The sequence below is a fragment of the Vulpes vulpes genome, chromosome X (genome assembly GCF_048418805.1).
Source record: "Vulpes vulpes isolate BD-2025 chromosome X, VulVul3, whole genome shotgun sequence".
NCBI classification, from domain to species: domain Eukaryota; kingdom Metazoa; phylum Chordata; class Mammalia; order Carnivora; family Canidae; genus Vulpes; species Vulpes vulpes.
In genome coordinates this window covers 66,902,757-66,925,365 of record NC_132796.1, presented here as the reverse complement: position 1 = coordinate 66,925,365, position 22,609 = coordinate 66,902,757, and the positions used below count along the sequence as shown (strand labels likewise).

Here is a 22,609-nt window from a genome sequence, read left to right as displayed (position 1 = left end):
TTCATATAACAAACAGTATATGTGGTGGAATTACTGCAAATTTCTGTCAATTTTTAGGATGTACAAAAACCTACTGCTCCAAAACTCACTGGATTAACTCAGAGCCTTCTATCCTAAGTCTGTATTGTTTAATAAGTCTAATTGTAAGCAGTTTTTAAATATATACCAAATGTGTAAAAATACACATAAGTGTTTTTTTCTTAATAAGCTATAGAAGTACAGTGAGACAAGAACTTGAAGAGCTGAGGTTTATTTAATTTTGAGCAGATAATGCTAAACTCATTATGGTAGTGCCGGGGAAGTGTCACTACTTACAGATTTGGCAGTAGCAGAAATATACTGCACAACCATCTCACGCTTGGTGGTAAAATCTTTGTTTCGTAAAGGAGCTTTTCGTTCTTCATTAAGGTTCATGTCCTCCTATTAGAAAGAACATCTATGATAAGTGTTTAAAAATTTCTGCTTGAATTTCAAAAGTGATTAATAAATGCTAATATTCTCTTTTAAAATCATAAGTCCTGCTGTAACTACCAACAATGCTCATTTTGGTGGATACTTCACTATTATTTCTTATTTCAGTTTTTACCATAACATTGTATAAATTTTACCATATATTAATGGTTTATATCTCTACCTAGTCAACCAATGAGCAGAATGAAAAAATGTTTTTAAACTATTCCACAGAATAAACTGGCAGCTATTTTGTAGCATACATCAGATAACCTTAGCACAGATATTAATTTACCCTGATAGCAAAAATAAACAAACAATTTACCATTTGGCATATTCTCCCTTAAGATCACTATTATCTAGAAGAACAAATATGACTTTTAAAGTAATAGGAAATATCTATCTACAATATGTCACTGAAGAAAAGTTCTTGAGAAGTTGCTGGATTCTGAAAGCAAAAAAAAAGAAAATCAGAAATATAATCAGCTGTGTTTGGATGACAAAAATTACTCAATAAAGGAAAAAATATTAAGTTACAAGAAATGTTTTGAGATTCAATAAGCTTCAATTTGACTGGGAATCTTCCTTTATTACATGATACCCACACATATAACATTGTCACTGGACAAATTATTTTTCTTCACTTTGAAATTATACTAACCCTTACAACACAGGACGCCTGGGTGGCTCAGCAGTTTAGCGCCTGCCTTCAGCCCAGAGTGTCACCCTGGAGTCCCGGGATCGAGTCCCCATCAGGCTCCCTGCATGGAGCCTGCTTCTCCCTCTGCCTGTGTCTCTTTCTCTCCCTCTCTTTGTGTGTCTCTCATGAATAAATAAAATCTTATTTAAAAAACCCTTACAACATATTAAGACATTAATAAAGGATCACAAAACCAAGGTGGAAATGTCTATGATTCAAAAAGCAGCATCAGGAGAACTTGGGTGGCCTTGTTGGTTGAGCATCCAAATCTTGATTTCAGCTCCGGTCATGATCTCAGGGTCCTAAAATGGAGTCCTGCATCAGGCTCTGTGCTCAGCAGAGTATGTTTGAGATTCTCTCTCTCCCTTTGTCTCGCCCCCAACTCACATTCTCTCTATGTATATAAATAAATCTTTTAAAAAGCAACATCAAATGAAAAGACAACAGGCAGAATGGGTGAAATTGTTTCCAAATCATATATCTGATAAGGGACTTATATCCATAATATATAAAGAACTCTCACAAATCAACAATAAAAAGAGAACCCAACTACAAATGGGCAAAGGATCTGAACAGACATTTCTCTAAAGAAGATCTACAAATGGCTAGTAAGCACATGATGTTCAGTATCAATATTCATTATAGAAGTACAATCAAAATGAGACATCACCTCACTTGCACTAGGATAGCTAAGATACAAAAAGATGATAATAGGAAACATTGGTAAGGATATGGAGAAACTGGACCCCTCACACACTGCTGGTAAGAATGTGAAATGATATAGCCCATTTCAAAAATAGTCTAGCAGTTCCTCAAAAAGTTACACATAAACTTACCACATGGCCCAGCTTATACAAAAAAAAAAAGAAAGAAAGAAATACGTCCACACAAAAATTTGCACATGAATGTTCACAGCAGAAGCATCAAAGAGTGGGAACAATCCAAATGTCCCTCAAGTGATGAATGGATAAACAAATGTGGTATGTCCAGACAATGCAATATTCAGTCATAAAGAATAACCAAGTACTGATAAATGCTATAGCATGAATGAAACTTGAAATCACATATGCTAAGTGAAAGAAGCCAGTCACAAAAGACCACACATTGTATGATTACACTAAATGCCCAGAATTGGCAAATCTATAGAGAAAGAAAATAGATTAGTAGTTGCCACAGGCAGGGGACGGGGAATAGGAGAATTGGGGTATGACTGCTGATGGGTATGGTGTTTTTTTGGAGTGATAAAAATGTTCTAAAATTGACTGTTGTGATAGCTTCATAACTCTTAGAATATACTAAAAAACACACTGAAATGTTTAAGATGGTGAATTTTACAGTATGTGATTTATATTTCAATTTTTTTAAATCAGTATTTTTTCTTTTTATTCTCTTAATAATTCTGGCCATTACTATTTTTTTTAATAAAGGAAAGTAATGAGCAAAAATAAAATCAACATTAAAGACTCATATGTAAGAATGTGAGGGGGAGAAAAGGATCCATGAAAAGAAATCAAGCTGCATCTACTATAGAATACTAACTTCAGTGACAGCAAGAATCTCTTGATCTATTCTTGCATGCATTGCAGGGACTCCTATGATGTGTTCACAGTCAATACCTATACATTTTATTTATATATAACAGGATCCTCCTTACTAATCACCTCTGTCACTGTCTCTACCCCTATCTTTCCTATCGTATATCCTTAATTCTCATTTGTATATTGGCCTTCTGACTTGAAGACAGAAGACATTTTTTAGGTCTCCCTCACTCATAGATAGGCTAGATCTAGCATTGTTGAGTCAAAGCAGAAGCAGACAAACAAGGCTGGATAGCATTTTTAATGTAGCCCACAGATGCTCACCCATGCCCTGATTTGATTTCAACTAACAGAAAACCTATTACCTCACAGTCAGCCCATCTCATATTAGGGAAGTATAATTTTAGCCAAATTTTTCTTTAGAAGACTTAATGTGCAACAAAATAGAATAGTCAAAGTTGCAGGACTGGGTCATTATTTCTTCTCTACTTTCTAAATATTGAATCACTTATTGACTGGAAATGTGCCATGCACCAAGGACTCTGTATGCTAGGCTGGCTATAGGAGTGCAAATTGAAAGAAAGCTTGTAGCCACAAACTAAATGAATTCTTTATGCAGCACTTAGAACAATGCCTGATACTTAGTCAACGCTATCTTTGTTAAATAAATAAAAATAAATAATTCATGATGTAGTAGGGAAAACATATATCCAATTATAATAGAGGCATGTAGGGCAGCCCCTGTGGTGCAGCGGTTTAGCGCCACCTGCAGCCTGGGGTGTGATCCTGGAGACCAGGGATCGAGTCCACGTCGGGCTCCCTGCATGGAGCCTGCTTCTCCCTCTGCCTGTGTCTCTGCCTCTCTGCCACTCTCTCTCTCTGTATGTCTCTATGAATAAATAAATAAAATCTTTAATAATAATAATAATAATAATAATAATAATAATAATAGAGGCATGTATGTGATGCTTTGGGAACACAGATGATAGATGGAAAGATCAGAGAAGTTTTTACCAGGATTTGGGTCTTAAAGAATGAGAAAAAATTTAGTGAAGTCTAAGAGAATAGCTAGGAAACCATAGTGTCTTCTGTCATATTTGGCTTCTCAGTATCATTTAAATACACTCTCTACATTTTAATACATCCTCTCAGTGTCAGTCCCACCAAACCAAAGAAGAATCCATAAAAACTACATTTGCCAGACTCCCTTATGACTAGAATACAGAGATATGGCTTAGTTTCCACCAATGAAATGCATTTACAGGTTTTGTAGATTCAGAAATGAACTATATAAGGAAGCAGGCCACAAGTAAGCAATCCATTTTGCTGGCACGGATGGCAATACAGGAGATATGGTTATGGAACTGATGGCTGCAGCTGTGTGTTTTTTATCACGACAGTTTGACCAAGTGGTTCTGGGATGGCAATAGCCCTTCACTGGACCAAATTTCAGTTGTGTGGTTCTGAAAGTTATTCCTGTATTATCTGAAGCCTGTTTCTATAACCCTCCTGACCCAAGAGCTACCTAGTATCTCTAAATAATAGTCAGTTATATATAACTAGCCAGAACAGCTTCTCTTTCATTCAATAATTTGGGCTACTAAAGTAATTCAAGTGACTAGTGATAAGAGTGTGACCTAAGAAGATGCAAGTCAGACTAGGCAAAGGTTAACAAACTAAAAAACCATGTAAATGTTATTTAAAGGCATCATTCTCTCCTTCAGGCTAAAGTGTACCTATCTGCTTCAATTATTTTAATTTGACATGACTTAGTGTTTGTAATTATTTTTCTCAAATACTCTGTGGTTTGATCAATTCAAGGAAGGAAAGGACTACCATGTCCCACATCTTGAAATACCTTACCTCTATTAATTCAGCGTCTGATTTTATGACCTTATTGTCCAGCACATCATTCTGCTGACTCACAGTGTTTCCATCAAAACCCCTAAGCACTGCTTACATATGCTAGGCTAGGTTTCTGGTTAAATTATAGTCTTCGACAAATGTGGTTAGCATAAATCTGCATCTCCCAAGTAGAATCAACTCTGGAATGCTAACAAGATTAAGTGTCTGTATCTGTACACCTCACAGCCAAGCATAAGAGTGTGGAATTGCCACATCTGGCAGTCTCTAGGTAGACAGTTGACTCTTCTTCCAGTGATATTTCTACATTATAATGTGCCTCCATTTAATTTTTAATGGCATATACTGCTAAGATCATACCATCAGAGTACAATCATGGAAGTAGGCAAAATAAGGAGGATATGAGACTATAGGCTTAAAATAATGTTGTTAGGTTTAAGTATGCTCATGCACACTAAGTCTGGTTTATATTAACTAGCTTTCAAAGACTGCTTTAATAACGCAAGGTTGTTTGTAGTTTTCCTACATACACTATGATATTACACGTTTCCATTACTTCGTTCATGATGATGTTCTCTCTGCCTAGAATGCTCTCATTTTCACCACCCTCTCCCCATTCCTAACCCTTATCCCATCTCATCCCACCCACCCCATCTAAATCCTTATCTGGTTAACTATGAATCCTTCCAATTTATCTTCAAATTTATCCCTGAAATACCTCATTTAGAAATGACTATCTACATTCTATTCTTCCATATTAAATCCTATATTATAGCACTTAAACTGAAACTATCTGATAAAATCACCTCCCCTAAACTCCAAGCTAATTTGAAAGTACAAAGTGAAGCCAAAGTCGTTCCTGGAACGACTAAACACTTAATAAATATTTGTTGAACCAATGTGGTATTTAGGAACTTTTCTCTAAATATTTTAACTTCATTTACAGCAACTGACATTTTTTATACTTATAAATTGGTTTCAAAGTTTGATTAGGAATAGGTATCATTCATATGAACAGAAGAGACCACAATGACTCATTTTATTCTTATAGAAATAAGATGCGTACTCCTAATTAGGCAGCTAATATTTCCAAATCATTAACTCCAACTTTATAATACAATCATTAAACTAAATACAGCAATACTCATTATGCAATATTAATTCTAAACAATATAACTGAACAAGAAACTCTTCTAAACTCACTAGTTCTTAAAGTACTCAAAACACAAAAGTTTACATTAGAACATTTAGTTAGTACTTCCACAATACATGAAAAAAATATAGTACTTTGTAGCTACAAAAAAAATGTTGTTTAAAGTCTAAATATTTGACCACCTATATTTTTAAAGCTGTATTTGTATTTTTTGTTTTTTTTTAATAAATTTATTTTTTATTGGTTCAATTTGTCAACATACAGAATAACACCCAGTGCTCATCCCATCAAGTGCCCACCTCAGGGCCAGCCACCCAGTCACCCCCACCTCCCGCCCACCTCCCCTTCCACCACCCCTAGTTCATTTCCCAGAGTTAGGAGTCTTCCATGTTCTGTGTCCCTTTCTGATATTTCCCACTTATTTTTTTCTCCTTTCCCCTTTATTCCCTTTCACTATTTTTTATATTCCCCAAATGAATGAGACCATATAATTTTTGTCCATCTCCAATTGACTTATTTCACTCAGCTTAATACCCTCCAGTTCCATCCACGTCGAAGCAAATGGTGGGTATTTGTCATTTCTAATGCCTGAGTAATATTCCATTGTATACATAGACCACATCTTCTTTATCCATTCATCTTTCAATGGACACCGAGGCTCCTTCCACAGTTTGGCTATTGTGGACATTGCTGCTAGAAACATCGGGGTGCAGGTGTCCTGGCATCCCACTGCATCTGTATCTTTGGGGTAAATCCCCAGCACTGCAATTGCTGGGTCGGAGGGCAGATCTACTTTTTAACTCTTTGAGGAACCTCCACACAGTTTTCCAGAGTGGCTGCACCAGTTCTCATTCCCACCAACAGTACAAGAGGGTTCCCCTTTGTCCACATCCTCTCCAACATTTGTTGTTTCCCGCCTTGTTAATTTCTCCAATTCTCACTGGTGTGAGGTGGGATCTCACTGTGGTTTTGATTTGTATTTCCCTGATGGCAAGTGATGCAGAGCATTTTCTCATGTTCATGTTGGCCATGTCTATGTCTTCCTCTGTGAAATTTCTGTTCATGTCTTTTGCCCATTTCATGACTGGATTGTTTGTTTCTTTGCTGTTGAGTTTAATAAGTTCTTTATAGATCTTGGAAACTAGCCCTTTATCTGATATGTCATTTGCAAATATCTTCTCCCATTCTGTAGGTTGTCTTTTAGTTTTGTTGACTGTATCCTTTGCTGTGCAAAAGCTTCTTATTTTGATGAAGTCCCAATAGTCCATTTTTGCTTTTGTTTCTTTTGCCTTCGTGGATGTATCTTGCAAGAAGTTACTGTGGCTGAGTTGAAAAAGGGTGTTGCCTGTGTTCTCCTCTAGGATTTTGATGGAATCTTGTCTCACATTTAGATCTCTCATCCATTTTGAGTTTATATTTGTGTATGGTGAAAGAGTGGTCTAGTTTCATTCTTCTGCATGTGGATGTCCAATTTTCCCAGCACCATTTATTGAAGAGACTGTCTTTTTTCCAGTGGAGAGTCTTTCCTCCTTGGTCGAATATTAGTTGACCATAAAGTTGAGGGTCCACTTCTGGATTCTCTATTCTGTTCCATTGATCTATGCGTCTGTTTTTGTGCCAGTACCACACTGTCTTGATGACACAGCTTTGTAGTACAACCTGAAATCTGGCATTGTGATGCCCCCAGCAGTTTTCTTTCTTAAAATTCCCCCTGGTATTTGGCGTCTTTTCTGATTCCACACAAATCTTAAAATAATTTGTTCCAACTCTCTGAGGAAAGTCCATGGTATTTTGATAGGGACTGCGTTAAATTAAAGCTATATTTGTAAACACAAAACCATTTATTTTCCTTCAAGCATGATTCAATGTTAGCATTACAGATAAATTGACTTCTTCAGCAAATTAATTTCAGATTCTTAAAGTTATTACTGAGGAGCCATATGAGAATAGTCAAATGAGGTTAAAAGTTGAATCACCTGTCTATTCATTTTCATATTCATTCATTCATTCATTCATTCATTCATTCATTCATTCATTTTCACTCTCTTGTTCTCCTTATCCCATCCCCTCTCATTCTCTCCCTTCATAAATTTTTTAATGGGTGATAATATAATTTTGAAAACTTTCTCCTTATCTTCCAACATCATTTTTTTATTTTACACTATTTTTTCTATTTTGCATTATGAGAAGTGTCGACCTGTTATTTTTATATCTCTACTTGCCTATGATCGAGAATATTTCTTCCTTCTTTCTATAAATTTGTTATAAATTTCTATGTATTTTTTTAAGATTTTTATTTTATTTATTCATGAGAGACACAAAGAGAGAAGTAGAGACATAGGCAGAGGGAGAAGCAGGCTCCTGGCAGGGGGCCTGATGTGGGACTTGATCCTGGATCCCAGGATCATGCCCTGAGCCAAAGGCAGATGCTCAAACACTGAGCCACCCAGGCGTCCCAATTTCTTTTTATTTTCTATAAACTGTTTCTGTTTCTGCAACATATCTTGATCCCAGTTTAAGGCTGGATTTTCCAGTTGCTCTTTTAAAATGTGAACTTGACTTCATCATCAAATGCTTGCCTTCTTCCTTCTGCTTGTCAGTAGTAATTATTCAAGTATTCTTTAACTTCTATGCTGAAGGGAACTGTACCCCGAATGGAATGAACCAATGTTACCCTAATATCTAAAAATATGCCTAGCAGGAATAATTATTACAGTTTTTTTTACAATATTTGTTTAATTAATTTTTCTAAAGATACTTCCATAATTCCTCTAGTTACTGTGAACTGGAAAGAAAAAAAAAACATTTGTAAAACTCCAATAAAGTTATCAAGAATTTGCTACATAACTAAATAGTTGGCCAATTCTACCTGAAATTAAGTAACTATCTCATGTTTTCAAAAGATCAAGTTAACTTTACCTATACAGACTGCAGTCATAAAACATAAAATCTCAGACTGAAAACAAAGTTAAAGGAAAAAAGTTATCTAAATACATTATCTCTACCAAAAGTATAAAGCCAAAAGCAAGAAAAAAGCATGATATTAAATGAATATTATTGAGTATGGCACAAAAATTTTTATTTATTTCTGTTTTCAGGTCTTATTGGAGGAATATAACTTTTAATACCAAAATATGCCTCTTTACCATCAGGAGGGTAAATTCAGAACATATGTTGGATATTTAAAAAAAACACCAAATATTGCTTTTACTTTCCCATAATCCTTAATTCTGAAACAGTAGTTTCCAGAGTCCAGAGACAACATAAAGGATCTGCTGTAATTTGAGAAATATGTATTTTTATTTAAAAATACAAGAAAATAAGGTCTAATATTTCACATAACAATGGAATCATCACTGGATCCAGAGGCCCTTAAGATAAATGAGGTATCTTAAGCAGAGTGAGGTGTTCACAATGCATATCTGTTCACTGTCAGTGTACTGCAACATACTGCAGCTTACATGTATGTGGCTAAATGGATTTACGGGTTGTTTTCTATAGTTTTAACTAAATCAACCATCAAAAATAACAAAAATGGAAAAGTGGTATTCAAAGATTCCTACAAAGATCAAACACTGAGGATAATAGGATAATAGCAAAAATGTAAGCTCAAGGGAAAATACTAGACTATTATATATCCTACTCCCAAGTCTGAGCCTTTCATCCATCATATGATAAAAATAATGATAATCTAAAGTAAATAAGCTGATCACACAAGATTAAAATTATTAATACATCCATTAATATGGATATATATCATTATCAGTGATGACTCCCAGTTTATGTGCATATTGTACTTTAAAATATTAGCTAATGATAGTACAAGGCCACTTCAAATTAGCAGACCATTTAAAAGCCAAGCATTCAGAACATGAAGACAGCTTTTTCAAATTTCTCAGCAATAATTAAAATCATATGATACTCAATCCAGCACTTCAGTGAAATTTTATAAACTTAATGACATGTTTAGAAGCTTCTTTTAAACTTTTTCTTTCACTAATAGCAAAAGAAAAAGGTCTGGTGACATTGGAGAAACTCTCATTAGAAGCTGCTGAAATATACACAAAACAACACAGCATTAAACTAAAACACATTGCCTTTGTCAGAAAATACTGTCAGAAGACCCATAGAAATCATTGCTTAAAATTTACTCAAACAAGTAGAAAAATTACTCAGTGTGGGAGATTTATCAGAGTTGAATGAAAATACAGGCTTTTTTTTTTTAAGAACTCAGTTTATTTGCTAGACTGTTTCAATAATGAAATATAAAAACTACTTTTCTTTGAGTCACTAATGGAACAAAAAACATGGCCAATATATATGATTTACTTAAAAAAAAGATGTAAATAAATAAAACGAAAATTTAAAAAAGATGTTTTATGAAAAACCTAAGTGGGATTCCTTTTTTTTTTTTTCTAAGTGAGATTCCTGAATAAGGTTACCCTACATGTAAAACTTAAGCCATTGCAAGAAAGAAAATGAAACCAAAATACACAAAGTGCTACAGAGTCAAAAATGTAGTTCTTTTTAATAAAAGCAAGATATTTCAAATAGTGTGGAATATTTATAATATGAAATTTGATAGGAAGTAAGGATGAAAACATATTGTACCTCTCAAATCTTTCTGGTTATCTCGACAAAATATTTAAAAACTGCTGAAATTTAGCATGAGGCTTTTTCATGCACAAAAACACTAGTAATCCCTTGTAAGTTTAACAATTAGTAAGAAAGAAACTTTTTTTTCAAATAAACTTCATTAAAGAAAGAAACACTTTGGGGCGCCTAGGTGGCTCAGTTGGTTAAGTGTCTGCCTTTGGCTCAGGCCATGATCCCGGAGTCCTGGGATAGAGCCCGACATTGGGCTTCCTGCTTGTGGTGGGGGGAGACTGCTTGTCCCTCTCCTTCTGTCCCTCCCCACCGCTCATGTTCTCTCTCACGTACAGGCACTCTCTCAAATAAATAAAATCTTTTTTAAAAAATCACATTAAACTGATCCAACTTCCCTGTCAGTCTCCTTCACTCTTGCAGGACTCACCTCTTTCCCCTTCTTTGCAAAAATGCAGAGTCCGAGACTCTTATTAAATTAGTTAAAGCCCATTTTTTAAAGCACATTTTGATTCATTTATTTAAAAATGTAAAAATGCAACACTCCAAATTAGTTATAATTGTCATCAGGAAAGATGGAAATTTACTAGCAATGGTTCCACAGAAAACCTTTCCTTGACTCATAGATTGGACTGAGAAAAGTTAATAATATGATTTAATAAGTGTTGTAATGATGTTCTTGTTCTGCTGGGACCTATATATTTCTGTCAGATTATGTTTCAACTGTAACAGACATTAAACCAAATAACCAAATGAAATGAACTTGGAACTACACCTTCTAATTACTGCCTATGACATATTGACATTGCTCTCACTAAACAGTTAATCATAACAGCAAAGGCTTTTATACTATTAATAAATAAAATTTTAAATCATTTTAAAACCTTGTTCATGTTTTTCCTATTCTTTATTATGTCTGCATTTTATACTACACATAGTACATACAAATATGTACAAAATTTTTAAATAAAATATAATGAGGTTATTGCTCGAACATACATATTTTTTCTAACAGGACAGTAAATCAAGAAGTTTAGAGACTAGTGAAGAGGTTGACAAACTTTTTCTATAAAGGGCCAGACAGTAAATGTTTTAGGCTTTGTGGGTTACGGGATCTTTATCAAAACTATTCAAATATGCAGTTGTAGCACAAAAGGAGCCACAAATGATACATAAACAAATGGCTTTGGCTGCATTCAAACATATTATCTCTATAAACACTGAATTTCATATAATTTTCATGTGCCCTGAAACAGTCTTCTTTAATTTTTTTCAGCCATTTAAAAATAATAAGGTTAAAACTTTTTTTCAAACTGTTCTTACCTTTTCAGACATACAAAATAAAATCCTAGAGGCAAGGATAGTGAATTTGTCTTCTTTATGTTCCCCTGGATCTAACAACATATTTGATATTCAGTGGAGAGTTGTCAAATAAACTTTTCCATTTTCTTTTTCAAAATTACCTATTAGGTCCTGCTGTATCACCCCTATCAAAACATAAGCTTCTTGACAGAAGGGGATTCCCCTGATTTCTTCTCTGCTCTTTTTCCTAAGAGCTTAGAACAGTACCTGACATACAGAAGGCATTGGATCTTGATAAAGTAAATAGTTCAAACTCTGAGAATGCTTTAATTCCAAAAAAAAACTGAAAATTCATTAGGTGACATGGGGTTTCATAGTATATTCAGGTCTTCCCTGTTTCCTCCCTGAGCCTCTGCACTGGGTTAAGTGACTACAGTAGCCTATTTCACAGGTGTCCTGCTACTATGGAAACCATTTTTTTTTTCACTTTCTTCTCTCTCTGACTAAATTCTGAGTTCTACTGGGGCACTCGAGGTATTGCATTCATCTTTGTACCTCCAGCATAGAGCAACCTGGCACAGTGTACATATAAAAAAAAAAAATGGTTGTGGGCTACCTGGGTGGCTCAGTCAGTTAAGTGTCTTTGGCTCAGGTCATGATTCCAGATTACTGGGATTGAGGCCCACATCAGACTCCCTGTCAGCTGGGAGTCTGCTTCTCCCTCTCTCTCTCTCTCTGCCATTTCCCCTGCTTGCGCTCTCCCTTTCTCTCTCAAATAAATAAATGAACTTTAAAAAAAAAAGATGCTACAGAACTGCCATTTTTTTTACATTTTTATGTACCTAAATTTAAGTTCCAGCTCAGCCACTTATTAGCTTAGCCAGTTACAGGACTAATTTGTTCATACACTAAGCTTCAATTTCCTTATCTAAAAATGGGGTACAACTATGTCATCTACTTTGTGGCATTTTCATAAGGATCAATTGAAATAATACATATAAACTATTTAGTTACATGCCTGGCCAATAAGTGCATAGTAAATGAAAGCTATCGTAATTCATAAAATAACTTCTTCACTATAAATAATGGTCAAATTAAAAATAACATATAAAATATATAATGTTCAATTTACAAATAGACTTCTCTCAAGGAAGAGATATAATTCTTAAAAAAATATTTATTGATCTTTTGGTTACTTTTAATCAAATCGTATTTATCTCATTTCCTATCCTGAAATCCCCATGGAAAGAAAAACTCCCAATAGAGAAAATGCGGCTTTAAGTTGTACCTTTCTCTAAATCACATTTATGATGAGCACTGGGTGTTATTCTGTATGTTGGCAAATTGAACACCAATAAAAAATAAATTTATTATTTAAAAAAATAAAATAAAATAAAATAAAATAAATCACATTTATGAATCCACAAGCAAATCTTTTAGAAAAACATAACACATTTAAAGAGGAAAGTGGTAATATTCTCATTAACATTAGAATATTCAAACCACAAAATAGAAATGTAAAAAGTTTTAAAACACTGTAAATACTCTACACAAATTGAAAAATTTAGAAACTACCAACAATCATTTTTGCCTACGGCTACAATTATTAAAAAAAAAAAAAAAAAAAAAGGCAGGTGGGCAGCCCCAGTGGCCCAGCAGTTTAGCGCCACCTTCAGCCCTGGTTGTGATCCTGGAGACTGGGCTCTCTGCACGGAGCCTGCTTCTCCCTCTCCCTGTGTCTCTGCCCCTCTCTCTCTCTGTGTCTGTCATGAATAAATACATTTAAAAATCTTAAAAAAAAAAAAAAAAAGGCAGGTACATGTCTGAAACAGAGTAAGCAAATGGGAAAAGTAGCATAGGAAGATACCAAAGAAGTAAGGTGGGAATCATATCATATAGGCCCTTACAGGCTATTATAAGCTTCTGTATACCAATGAAATGGGAACCCCGGGACAGATTTGATAAGCCAACTGATATGACATTGTTCAGGATTTAAGTAGATAATATTTCTGTGTTAAAAATATGCTGTAGAGAGTCATGGTGAAGCATGGAGATCAATTAAGAGTTGCAATAGTCCTATAGTCCTATCACTACTGTGGGAGCCCAGGTGAGATTTCAACTAGTGTGAGACCAACAAAGGTAATAAGAAATGGTCAGTTATTCCAAGTACTTTACTTTGAAGGAAGAATACATGGGTTACAAAATGAATTGCAGATAAAAAATAAAAAGTAGTCAAAGACCATTCCAAAGATTTTGGACATATGGATATGCCATCAGCTAAGAAGTGGAATACAGTGGGAGGAGCAGGTTTGGAGGGGAATATCAGCAGTTCAGTTTTGAATATACTCCTTTGTTGAATTCTACCCATCATCCAAGGTGAGATGTTGATTTTGAAGTTTAATATGTGAGTCTAAAGTTCAGACATGAGGACTAACTTTGGAGATAAATTTGAGAACTGTGAGTACACAAGTGGAACTTAAAAGCACAGTACTAGTTGTAATTACCAAAGAAGATAATGTTAAAAGAGAGGAAAAGATGTCCAAGCACTGATCCCTGGGTCTCTACTTTAAAGACTGAAAACATGAAAAGGAATCAGCAAAGAAGATTGAAAAGAAGCACCAAAGAAGCAGGGGGAAAACCAAATCAATGTTGGGGGTAAGGGAAGGGGGAAGCATTTCAAATTGGAGAAAATGATCAACTGTATCAAATGTTACTGCTAGGTCAATTAATATGTTGTATCTCTGGGGGTACCAGGGTGGCTCAGTGATTGAGCATCTGCCTTTGGCTCAGGGCATGATCCCGGGGTCATGGGATTGAGTCCTGCCTTGGCCTCGTGTGGGGAATCTGCTTCTCCCTCTGCCTATGTCTCTACCTCTCTCTATCTCTCATGAATAAAATAAAATCTTTAAAAAATGTGTTATCTCTGTGGTAAGGCCGTCACTGATATCTTCTATTCTTTTCTCAATCCCAGTGAGTATCCTTGTGATCGTTGCTTTATTTTTTTTAAGATTTTATCTATTTAATTCATGAGAGACACAGAAAGAGAGAGAGAGGGGCAGAGACATAGGTAGAGGGAGAAGCAGGCTCCCATGCAGAGAGCACGACGTGGGACTCGATCCTGGAACTCTGTTCAACTGCTGAGCCATCCAGGCATCCCATGATCATTGCTTTAAATTCTTCATTAGTCATGTTACTTCTTTCTGTTTCACTTAAATTTGTAGCTGAGGTCTTATCTTGTTCATTCCTTTGGGATAAATTCCTTTGTCTCTGCATTTTCTCTAAGCCTCTCTCCTCTGTGTATTAGAAAGTCAGTCATATCTCCTGCTCCTGAAAGTAACTGCCTTATGAAGAAAAGGTCATGTAGTGTCCAAGTCCTGGAGCTTCAGGGAGTGTCTCTGCTGTGTGCTGCATGTGCCCTGCTATTGTGTTTGAGTTGCTCTATCCTTCAGGCCAGTGTTCTGCAGAGCCTCTCCTTGCTTACTGTGGCCAGTGTTTGGACTCTGGCCTGAATGTGGGGAGTTTAACCAGGTGTGCTCTGGTCTGCTTATGAAATGAGGCTTGTCACCACCTCCACTGGAACTGAGGCCCTGTAAAACTCCCTGGTCAGGAGATGTGGTGAGGTCAGGGATTTATGTTGGTCTTCTGAGGTGAGGCCCACCATGCTGGTCCTGTAGCAAGCCTGAGAAGGGTAGTTCCAATAATGCACAGAGGGGTGGGGCTTGGTGTAAGTAAATTATGCAGCCAGTGTTGGTGCTCTGCTGCTTCCAGCAATTGGCTCACTTTTTATGGTGTTATGTGTGGGGGAGGGGAATGGCTCCAGCCAGCTCTGATGTTCTCAGAGAGGTGTCTCAGTGAATGCAACCTCTCAGGGGCAAACTCAGAGAATAGCAAATAATCCCCATGTGTTCCAGGTGCTCTTCAGATCACTGTTTCCATGCCATATGTCCCTGGGTTGTTTGCCTACCTTCTCTTCAAGAGCAGGTCAGTGCCCTCAGGGCTCTATCCAGCCAAGTTTGCTGACCTTCAAAACTCCTGCTGGTTCAGGAACTCATGAAATTCAGCCCCTCTTATCTTCCAAGCCAATGGCTTTGAAGAAACATTCTTCATGTGCTTCCCCCTAAGTGCTTTTCTTTCTTTCCTTTCCTTTCTTTTTTCTTTCCTCTTTCTTTCTTCCTTTCTTTCCTTCTTTCCTTCTCTCTGCCTGCCTGTCTCTCTCTCTCTCTGCTTCTCCAGACCAGAATTCCCTCCCTTCTTTAGTAGCTTTGATTTAGTTTTCCCCTAAACCATGTCTCTGCACTTCCTGTCTTCTTTGATATGCCCTCTTCTCTCCTTTTAGTTCTAGAGTTTGTTCCCTCAGTCTTCAGGTCAATTTCTGAGGTATTTAGAATGATTTGATACTTATCCACTTCTGTTTCTGCGGCAAGTTGAGCCTAGGGTCCTCCTACTCCACTGCCATCTTCCTTCTCTTTCCAGGCACTGTTTCTCGTCCATTTTGTTTTTTAATTTTTTACCCTCTGTCTTCCCAACTCTATTTCATATACCCAATAAGACAGCTTGTGTTGTTTTCAGCAAAGTGAACTTTGACCTGTTTTATTTCACAGAAATGCAAACTAGTTAAAAAACTATTTTAAAAAAATGAATTCAGTGTGCCAAAAACTACAAAATACTAGAGAACACAAATAAATAAGTAAGAGAGCTCCTGCTTTCCGGAGTCCATTGTAAAAGTAATAGTCAGGTTTGGATGTTTTTCAAAAACCAGATACTTCTGAAAATAGTTCTGTTTTATCAACAGGTTTCTGTTCTCTCCTTTACATGATATAAACACCGTCTATACAAACACATCTACTTAAAATCCCATGCTACTCTGGGCACATACATTTTAAAATTACAACAAAAGTAGGGGTTTAACTTACCATCATTTTTTCAAAAAGATCCAGTACTTCTTTTTCTGACAAATTCAAAGATCGTTCATCATATAATGGTTGAGCTGCTGGAAACTCACTCATTGCAACTTGAGAATCAATAGGATGTTGAATAAGAGGTTTTTCTTTTTTGACTGTAGATTTTCTAAAACTTGTAATTCGGTCACGCTACAAAGAAAAAAATAAGAAACTCTAAGAGAGAAACCCAGAATCACAAATACGAAGTACTGAAACATAAAAATAGCACTTAGTATAATATATATCATTATTGTCTTTTGACAGACTCTTACTTTAAGCAACAAGCTCCAGTTAGAGATTGTACAACTTTGAAAATTTATAGTAATTTTTCAATCCCGGAAGTCTGAGGTGTGAAAGTATTCCTCAAAAGTAAACCTTAGTCTTTTATTATTTCTATTTACATAGTAAGTAGGTAAAAAAGAACAAAGTCCTGCATTAAAGTCATGTTGTTTAAGGGAGAATATGGCTTTGGCAGCAAATTTGAACTATGAAAAATAAAGTAAATAAAAAGAACCCTAATATTTAATTCTAAGGGGGAAATTAGAGTAATGTTTCCCTCTTCAAAGTGCCAAAAACTGTGACAATTATCTATGGATACTTTGTCAGCATAGTGTTCGAGTATAATGATGAAGAACATCAGCTCTGAAGCCAGACTGCCTGGGTTTGAACCTGTCATTTACTACCTGAGGAATCCTATGCAAATTATGTGTACTGTTTCTTAATCTCTAAAACATGGATAACAAGGGGAGACTGGCTCAGTTGGTTAAGTGTCTGACTCTTGATTTTGGCTCAGGTCATGATCTAGGTAGGGGTCATGAGATCAAGCCCCACATAGGGCTCCATGCTCAGTGGGCCATCTGCTTGAGATTATTCTTTCTCTCTCTAAAATAAATAAATAAAATATTTAAAATACAGATAACAAGTTAATATATGTTAAATAAATAAATAATATTACCTATACCACAAAGTTATTCTGAGATTTAAATAAGTTGATATGTTTAGTGCACTCAGCTGCTATTTATCATTATTGTTACTATTACTTCCCTTACTTTTTTTCCCTAACATTTGGGGATAACAAGACATCACCTTTTCCGCTTAATGGCAATGTTAACATACATAGAAATATCTTCTTCCTACAAATACTATTATGAAGAACCTGATGTTTTATGGATATTGACTCTAAAACTTTGATTCCATGTACAATCTCTAATAATTAGCTTGCTATTTCATATAAAGTGTACTAATGACTCCAGGTACATGTAAACAGCCCAATCTGTTTTAAACCACAAAACATCACACCTCAAAAATCAGTAATGATTTCTGTTAGAAAGCACATGCATACCATCAAATAATGTTAAACAAGCAAACATGTTAGATGTGAGGACAGTAATCTTCATTGCCATGTTACTGAGTCCTTACAAATTATTTCAAAAATATAAAATGCATCACAGAAGTTACTACAGCAACTTATAAAAATTTCTGTTGATTCCATCCCCCCAATTAAAAGAACATACTTTTCATTTTGATTCAAAGAACATTTTTTTAATAAAATACTATACTTTGACAGAAATATGAGCAGTTTTATGTAGCTTATTTAGGATTACAAAAATGATTTCAGTACATGGTATCTTACAAAAAGATTATATAAACCATTGTGTTTTAGAGCTGGAAAGTAATCTGAAAAATCATCTAGACTAACTCTCTCATTTCACAGAAAAAGTGACTTGCTAAATTTATTAAGTCCCTGGTTCCTATCCCAGTGTTTACATTAAGATTCATTTTTTTCAAATTATCTTGAACTATATTCCAATTTTCTTTTGACTCCTTGAGGAAAATTACATTCGTTTAGATATGTAGTATATTTTCAAACAAGTCAAGAAAAAATATTAAGTAATCCCAAATAGGCTAGAGTATATATCCAACAATCAAATTTCACTAAAAAATATGGTGGACATAAAAGCATTTAAGTATGCAATCAACCATTAACTCAATATATCTCTGCTCCTGTCCCTTCATGACACTTTTGCAGTGTTAGCTTTTTACAGACTAGCATTATTTACAGATATACTTGATCTTCCACTATGCCCTTCATTTCTATCTAGAAAACTGTTTTTTTCAGCTATATCTTAATAAGAAAATGAAGTCAAGCTATATGCTTTTACCTCCTTAAATCACTAATAATTTTTACATTATTTGTAATTTTACAAAGAAAAAATTGACACTGTTTAAAATACTATATTTTAAGTTTAGCTATAAAAGGGCACACTTAAATGTTACACCCATAACTTTTAAGTTTTATGATAGCCTCAGGTCAAAACATGTAAGAATTTTAAATTTAATAGCACTTACCTAACATAATGAACTTGGCTTCCTTTCTATTTTAAAATAATTTCCCCCAGTATTGCTATTAATCTTTTAATTAATCACAGTTTATTTGGCTATCAAAAAAGAAAAAAATGTATTTTCTAGAGTTAGCTTTATAGACATACAAAAAATATTCTGGTTAAGGTATATATCAGGATAATATCAAAATTTTATTGAGCTCTCATATAATTCTTTACTTTGATATCCAAAAAGAGAAAAGTCACGCTCCTGACAAATCTTCTATTTTTCTGTACTTTGTAAACATCTAGATATTTTATATCTTACATACATCAATGCTTTAATGTCCACCCACTTTAGTAAAAAAGCAACATGCATAAATAACAATAACAACATGCTACTAAGACCACCTTACCACATCATCTGCCAAAGTTTTTATTTGAATGTTCTATTAAAACCAAAAGGAAAAAAAAAAAGAAAACCTGTCAGATAAGAGAAATTCATAGATCAAACAAATTAATAATTTAATTATACCCATTTATTTTATTAATCATAACTAATCAAAAACAATTCGCAAGTTTAAATAAATAACCACATACATTCTTTACAAAAGGAAAAAAACTCTTTAAGGAGATTAAAAATGAAGAGTTGGATGGGGGTATCTATTTGTTTTAAAAGATGACTAGCAAAGTCCCAAAGTTAAATTTGGATCAGGAATCATTACCATAGTGCTCAAACATGAGAAAAGATATATCAAAGTCATAAGTCCTTTCAAGTTTTTTCAAAATTTTAGAATGAATCCTGTTTTTTAAAAAACTAAATTTTAGGGGATCCCTGGGTGGCGCAGCGGTTTGGCACCTGCCTTTGGCCCAGGGCGCGATCCTGGAGACCCGGGATCGAATCCCACGTCGGGCTCCGGGTGCATGGAGCCTGTTTCTCCCTCTGCCTGTGTCTCTGCCTCTCTCTCTTTGTGACTATCATAAATAAATAAAAATTAAAAAAAAAAAAAAATAAAAAAATAAAAAACTAAATTTTAAAATAGAATAGGAAAAACGTTTACATTTAATAGTAATGAAATAAAATGAAATAGCTGAGTCTAGAACTCAGTTAACATCTTATAGATAATTAAAGGACATATTTATAAATATTCTAGATTAAACTGAATTAACTGATTCTGTTAATATATGTCCATTTCTCAAAAATTTCAAAACTTGTTTTTTGCATGTGGTTCTCTGTTTCTAATACTGAGAAACACTTTAAATGGTGTATCCTAGTTAATAAAATACAGTACTTAAAAACTACCACACAACAAAATGAGCACCATTATTTGAGGAATTAGACTACAGCAATACAAAAGTAATAAGGCAATTTATGGTAAAGCAAAATAATAATTAATAATTTAGTAAAATTCCATGATTCAGAAGATAATTCAAGATCTTACAATAACATATGATCAGCATGAAAGGCAGCTATTTTATTATAAGTATGTTGAAATGCTACTTAAAAATTATGATTAGGAAGGAAAAAGATTTGTTTAAAAATGACCTCTTAAGAATTGAAATTAATCTTTCTGCCATATCCTATACATTTATGTCTTCCAAAAGAAGCTGAATTATGTGCATCAACTTGGTCAAGCATGCTCACATCCCTTTTTACTAAGAAAAATGTGGTCATACCACTGGTAAGGAGAATTAATTATGAGTTCTAAGTAAATGAAAAGGATTTGGTGTCAGGATCTCATGAAATTGTCTCAAATATCATCAATCAAATGCTGTTAAGGATCATCCTTCTCTGGATCAGTTGGAACAAATACACTATTATATGTAGAGCTCTTTTTCTACTTTTAATCCATTGATTCCCTCAGGGACCTACACTTCTACATTTTTGTACTATGCTTTCATCACACTCCAATCAAATTTTATTGCCTATGGGAAAAAAAAAGAAGGAGGAATATTTATAACAGAACTGAAGCCGTTTTAAGAGAGATTAATTCACTGTAAGACTATCTCTATATATTTCCTCTTAAGTTTCCTACTGAGTTAAAATCTTTATGCATAAAGGCAAGCTTCATGATTGCCAGTAATGTAATTTCGAGTGAGAAATGTCAAATTTTCAACTACCATGCCACCATCCGGATATGTACCTGTCCACCTGTGGTATTAGTAGGCAGATTATACAGTTGTTCAAGCAATTATTTCTTTTCTTTCTATCCTTTGGGGATATAAACTCAAAATTAAAGACACATCAGTATCTTCAAAGTAAAAATATAAATTAAGGGAAAATACAATGTGATTTGGTCAATTTATCTAACTTAAGGTACAAATATATTTGGAATGGCTTGAATTTATATTTCAATTGAATGTATGGTGACAGTTTGATCATGGGGGACAGAAACAAGAAAAGTTATTGTTAGTAATATTTCCACCTTGTCTTACAGAAAGAAACTTGAGTTTTCTTCTCTCACCCTACTCTCTTTTTTATGTAATCAACCTTTTTGTCCATACTTAATTACACAGTATGGAGTTAGAGACTATTAAAGTTGGATGGAATTTATAATAATCTGGTCAAAATCTCTCAGTTTACAAATAATGAAACTGAAACTTGAAGAGGCTAAATGACCTGCCCAAGGAGCACAGATCTATCTGGTTATGACTACATACTAACTCTCAGTCAACATATAAACTTTTCAGTTATTATAATCAAGATCTAGGATACTAGGATTGAATTACTGAATTGAAACAGTTCGTGGTAAACTCAAGTTCACAGATAATCCATTTAGGTAACTGCCTTTTCCCATCATTAACCAGGAAGTCAAGTATCTTACCAAAGAGAATTCCCCTGGCACCCAAAGTCCTTCCCCAACACATTTTACATGTAATCTACAGAACTCACATGTGGCTGATTGGTTATAATTCACATAAATTGTATATGCAAATGAATTCTTAAATTTTACCTTCCTAATTACTCCTTAATACTGCCAAAATTCTAAGAGTCAGACCACTTCCCTAAGCTTTCAAGGAGGATGGCAGGAGGAAAAATGAGTATACAATTAATAACCCAGTGGAAACACAACATGAGCACAAAGAGGTAAAGATACTGTTTCAGAGGGTCAGGACAAACTCTCAAAAAGGAGTATAATATTATGTTAATGGTACTATCTACATTACATTTATCCAGGTTTAAGACTTTCATGTTACTCCTTCATTCCCTATAGCGAAGCAGTTGTCAAGTCCCACAATATATGTTCTATAATTTCTTCTTCATTCTCACACAAACTATCTCTTTTTAGACTCTAATCCCTGGAAACAGCTATCTAATAATTACCTCTGTTTCCATTCTCTCCTCATTGCCAAAGTAATCTTAAAGGGAAGATTCAGTTCAAGCCATCATCACCTCTTACCTAGATTTCTATAATAACATCCTAGCCTGTCTCCCTGCTTCCATCTTTACCATACTAGTTAATTTTGAACATATCAAAGTGATAGTGGTAAAACCAAATGTGATAGTGTCACTCCTTTGCTCAAAACTTTCCAACAGCTCTCTACTTTATGAAGCATAAGTCAAAATCCTTCCAGCACCCTACAAAGCCTTCCTGCTCTGTACTCTCTCCAGATCCCTCTGACCTCATCTCCTACTACTGTCCCTTTAATTCCCTCACTTACAGTCACAGTGACGACTTCACTGTTCTTCAGTAATGCAATGCAGTCAGTCACATGCACTAGCTCTTCCCTCTGAC

General features: G+C 34.8%; 1 protein-coding gene across 6 annotated transcripts in view; it reads right to left on the bottom strand.

Annotated features, from left to right (window-relative positions):
• Window positions 1–22,609, bottom strand: part of DIAPH2 (diaphanous related formin 2) — a 1,085,411-nt gene that overhangs the window by 954,691 nt on the left and 108,111 nt on the right. For 4 of the 6 annotated variants that reach the window (XM_072744409.1, XM_072744404.1, XM_072744407.1 and 1 more), the window contains exons 2-4: window positions 19,289–19,321; window positions 16,525–16,701; window positions 316–420 (exon numbers count right to left, since the gene is read on the bottom strand). In XM_072744409.1, the coding sequence (XP_072600510.1) occupies window positions 316–420; window positions 16,525–16,701; window positions 19,289–19,321 (315 nt within the window). The remainder of the gene's footprint in view (window positions 1–315; window positions 421–16,524; window positions 16,702–19,288; window positions 19,322–22,609) is intronic. The other 2 variants (XM_072744408.1, XM_072744406.1) reach the window with 1 other exon arrangement.